General features: G+C 34.4%; 1 protein-coding gene across 1 annotated transcript; it reads right to left on the bottom strand.

Moving 5' to 3' along the window:
* Window positions 1-3,795: 3,795 nt before the first annotated feature.
* On the bottom strand, window positions 3,796-4,737 carry LOC145692087 (uncharacterized). Its single transcript, XM_081767380.1, has one exon. It carries the CDS (start codon window positions 4,735-4,737, stop codon window positions 3,796-3,798), a length of 942 nt encoding a protein of 313 aa, XP_081623506.1.
* Between the last annotated feature and the right edge of the window lie 656 nt (window positions 4,738-5,393).

A 5,393-nucleotide genomic window follows, 5' to 3' on the forward strand; every position in this document is an offset into this window, starting at 1 on the left:
TATACAATAATTATATGACTCCTTAACCTAATTCTGATACATAAAATAAATATATGAATATATGTAATATAATAAGATAAATTATAAATAATGAATAACATATAAGATAAATAATATATGTATATTATACATATGCAAAGTAAAATCACTCTAAGTTTAGGTATTCGTAAAAGTTTGTGTTATTTAAAATTGATATTCGTGGGAGTGTTAGAATATGGGAGGATAAAATTAGATTAACTAATTTGGTTAGTAGCATTTCCTCTACTAAGTGCCTGAAAAGTCCGATATACCGCGGACTACTCGGTAACGGTATATGAAGAGTAGCACTATTCCAGGTTAGTTAAATGACTGGGATACCACGAGCTAAAATACGTTACACATAAGGGATGTAATTGTTTAAATACGATGTTGAGATATTTCTCGGAGTAAGTTCTAGCGTGGAGTGATGCAAGTCTTCGCGTGTTTCTGTCGAGGAGTTGTTTCTAGCAGTAGCAGGCAAAAATCTTGGAAAAGTACGATGAAGAGATGATGGTTTCTTTTGTAGTAATCGGAAGATTTTTATTAACACAAATAACATGAGAACTAGGGTTATAAAGATGAGCAGGTCAGTAATTCCTAAAAAGCTTTGAAACGCCGAAGATAATTCCATTGCTCTCACAGGCTTATAGCAAAATGGCAAATTTAACATTTTGTTTTGTTTGAGAACGTAAATTACGTAAATGGTGAGTATTAGTTGCCAAAGAAAAATGATTCCGGGAACAAACCAGTCATGTTCAAAGATAGGACGTTCAAATGATGTTTCAACCAATGAAAAAGGCGTTACATTCATGTGGCTAACAAATGAAATCCATAAATCATTCACTAATGTATTGGCATTAAAGAAAACATTGGGTTTGAATTTTTGTCCAACGAGAAATAAATCATTGTTTACAATCATTGCCGCAAATAAATGTAGAAGTTTAGGTTTTGATAAATCATTATCGAAGCAGGGAAAATTTTTATTTACAAAGAGATGCTGATTGACTTCCAATTTGATGTTACACGTAGAGTTATTTGTACAGCACCAAAATTCAAGTGATCAGGTAATGAGAGGTTGGTTGGGATACTATTATTCCATAGGGTAACAAATTTTGGAGGGTGAGTTAATAAGTATTAGTGGTCATCTAATTCCGTTATTTGAACTGTTGTGACTAATTCACATCGAAAATCGCAAGTAGAAGTAATATCCCTTACAGTTGGTCCTCTATATTCATGCGTAATACATTTTGTTTGGCGAGAATTTGTAATAACGTAGTAGGGAATTTTACATAAACGAGTAGTTCGAAACTGGCAACTAAGCATATCAGATCCTGTTATGGGAATTATAGTCTTTTTGTTTGAACAGCTACAATAGCAGGTTCCAAATTGACGACACATGTCTGGTTTCTAATTGCGAACGGTATACTTCTTACAGAAAAAAATTCAAAGCTAGAATCTTTTTCCAGAATAGGAATTTTCAGTTGCAAAAATATGTAATTTTCTGTTATAGAGCATGACAGCGTTGAAATAGTGTAATAAATTTCTAATAAGTTTTTATCAATGGCTAAAACGAACCCAGATTTCATAGGAGTAGATTCTAACTGCTAATAGTTGTGCATCAAGAACATCATATTGTATAGTATTGGCATTGAGTTTGCCATCTCTACAGCTTTCTACTAATAAATCATATTTATAAATTTCCAAAAATTTCAAAAATTGTGCCGTGATTTCATAAAGTTCGGAGATAAAAGCATACGATTCAGCCGTCACTTTAGAGTCTAGCGTGTTAAGAGATTTGCCTAATCTTTTCTCTTGTTCTACAATGTGTTGGGAAAAATTTCTAATTCTCTGGAAGTTGTTTTGAATTTGAGCCTGAAAATTTGAAAGATCTTGAGATGAGTTCTGTAAGAATATGTTATTTTTCATTAATTGCTTTTGAACTTGCAATACAGTTTCTTCTAACTTTTCTTTCTTTTGATGCAAAGCATCTACAGTTGATGATTCAGCTACATCACAACAATATCCTAGAAGATTGCCAATAAAACCCAATAATGCTCTCTTAGATTTCTTAGGTGCCGGCTTATGAAACATAGGTTTCGGTATATGCAAAAAAAATTTCAAAATATGATCGTGTAATTGCTTAAGCGTATCTGCGGCTTTGCATACATCCATGTGATAATACTGTTGTGTATTGCAGTGTAAAAATTTATACAACGTAGAAAAGTTTAATTTTTTCGGGAACACAAAACTGATATTGAAAGTTAATGGTACTGAGTGTTGATAGGTGACCATATTACTTAACTTTTTAAAATAAAATCCAGACGAAATACTGAATTCTAAAGTTGCTACTGTAGTGACAGAAGTTATCGTCACAAACAGCAGAATGAGATATTTTGCCTGCAACAAAGTGAGAAAAGTGGCATATTAGAATAGAAATAATGCCTCTTCTACAATTAAATATAGATTTGAAGCAGTATTCTTGTGTTTACTTCTTAACTTCATGGTGAAGAGCTATGAGCAATAATAAAACAATATTAAAATTATTTACTATATACAGCACTAGAAACATCCAAGTGCTTCTTTCTTTTATTTTGTCTAATATGTACATATAATTTTTATTTATTTATTTATTTATTTATTTATTTATTTATTTCAATGTTACTTGAAGGTTCACTGACAGTGAAAAAAACGACCAACAAAAGGGTCAAGAAAGAATATGAAACATATTCAAAGAACACTTGTCATGCAACCCACTACTCATACACAATAAATAATACTCAAATGAAAGGACTATAAAAATATCCCACAGAAACTAAAATGTAGTTTCTAAATTATCAAAAATAGAATATCAATACTTCACTATACATTACCAATGTATCGTAATAATACGATTAGCTATTCACTCATATGCTCAAGCTCACTTTTTTTACACCACAGGAAAATATTCCTGCATCAAATGTTGGTAGATTCGTTTATTCTGTACATTGTAAACACAAAAAAATAATTTTATCTATGGAATCCAAATTTTTCTCCAAGAAATTTCTCACAGTTCTTAAGACTATGTGACATGCTGGTGTTTTAGGATATAAAAATGCACCTGTTGAAATGGTGTGCAATGCAACTGCACGAAAATCGTTGTTCAAAACACTAAATAAGATTTTCTCGTAACAATACAGTAATGATTTGTTATTTTCACCTTTAGGTCCACAAGTGTGTATTACGTGTTTAGCTGGAAGATTGAAGCCTTCTGTAATTATGCACGAACCTTCTTTTAATTCCCCAATGCGTGCACATTCTTGAGTTAATTGTGGCCATGCTGCTAAGTGTATTGCCCTCTCTGCGCCCCCTAGGTAATAAATCCGTGTTGCTTGGGGTTACATTGGCATCGCCCTGGAGTTCTACAATGCTTCCATGGTACAAAGGTACTTTAGAATTGATCTCAGTGTTCACACCAAATTTTTAAGGAACTTTAGGTGCATTATGTAGCGTACGTCTGGCTGTGACATCCCAAGCCGATAAATGGAGCATAGAAATGGCATTAACGATATTTAGGCACGTGTAATTGTCAGTTTGATCATCTTTTTCTTCCTTTCCCTCTTTCCTTCCAGTGAATTCAATAATAAACCTAGATGTTGGTAAGCCTGTTTCGTCTTCATCATTCCGCGGAGACAGCTGATTCCGTTCCTCCTCATCTTCTGTACAATTCTCTTTAGGGGGTACGTTCTCTCCTTGAATGGTTGAGTCTCTGGCTTCAATATCGTCACTGGTGGGAGGCTTCTAGCGTTGATGGTCGTGATCTCCTAACTCGTCCAGAGGCGACGGAGGGTAATATTTCTTAAGACGGTCAACCGTAATGGAGTCTAATTTCTGTCTTCCTGTGCCAGTAGTGAATTTAACGAAGTAACTATTTTCGTTATTTTTGCCCTGTATCTCACCTGGTCTAATGTCTTTTCCAGTGAAAGCACGTGTCTGGCCCCGTTTCATATTATCTACATATATCCAAACAAGATCTCCTTTCTGAAATTGCACTTGTTTATGACGCTTGTCATATGATTTTGCAGAAGTTTGGAACCTTTTGAATAATTTTTCAGCAGCCTGCTCTCGAATATCATTAAGATGAAATAGCCTGACTGCGTTGTCTTGAAATTGACAGTGTATGTCAAACATAGCTTGATGTATTAACATTGGCTTGAAACCATGGAGTAATTCAAAACTGGAGTGTCCCATACTTGTGTTAATGGAAATATTATGGCTAAATGTAACCTTGGGAAGTAACTCCACCCAGTTTCCTGAATTATCTGGGTCAATATTGAGCTTCAATTTTTGTTCCAAATTACGTATTGGTACCTCAGCAAGCCCAATAGAAAAATGTGCTTTCACATCTGCAAATTTCAACGTAACACCACAAATATTGTACAATTCCTTAAATATAGCGCTTGTAAAAGCAGCTGCCCTGTCTATGCAGACTTCATAAAATAACCCATATTTTAAAATGCCATTAAAAAGGAATGATGCCAAAGTATTGGCAGTGGTATCCGGAATACTAGCTGTTATAAAAAATCTTGTGGCTTCATCCACACAGACTACAAAATATTTGTGTTTCAAAATATTGTTAGTGCAGTAAGGCCCAGCTAGATCTAAATAGAGTCGGTAAAAGGGCATAACACTAGGGTGAGTTTGCAGCTTACCATAACTCAAGCCAACTCTTTTCTTTAACATTTGGCAGTGAAGGCATTCTCTACAGCGTCTATATACAAAGCGTTTCATGTCAGGAAAATATTCACTGTTAACTAATAATTTATATGTTTTACTAAAAGTAGAGTGATTGGCTCCCAAAATCTCCTCATGACACTTCTTAAAAACTGTTTCCCGCAATGACAAAAGAATGGCAAGCAAGTAGTTCATACCCATAGGTGTTTTATTTTTTTCTGTAAAGAATGTTATTGCGCAATTCGTAAGAGGAAGCTTGTCTTTCATACTGATTGTCTTTAGATTTGCCCTCAAGCCAGTCAATAATGTGCTTAAGAACATTATCTTTTCTCTGAGCTTCGCTAATATTAATATCGGTGTTATCTTCTAGAAAAAAAACACAGGGGTCCTCTGAACTTAAGTTTTCATCTTCGAGATCTCTTTTATTGGAAGCAAAACGACTGATATTATCGGCTTCTATATTGGCGGTTCCTGAGACATGGGATATCGTAAAGTCAAATTGTTCTAGTTGAGAAAGCCACCGAGCTAGCTTGCCACTAACATTTTTAGATTGTTTCAGAAACGTAATCGCTCTATAGTCCGTTTTTAGAAAAAAATGTCTTCCGATGAGCCAGTAACGAAAAGAACGTAGTGCATACAGCACCCCAAGAAGCTCAATCTCATAT

This window comes from Thermobia domestica, chromosome 8, assembly GCF_964235325.1.
Source record: "Thermobia domestica chromosome 8, izTheDome1.hap1.1, whole genome shotgun sequence".
Taxonomy (NCBI): Eukaryota; Metazoa; Arthropoda; class Insecta; order Zygentoma; family Lepismatidae; genus Thermobia; species Thermobia domestica.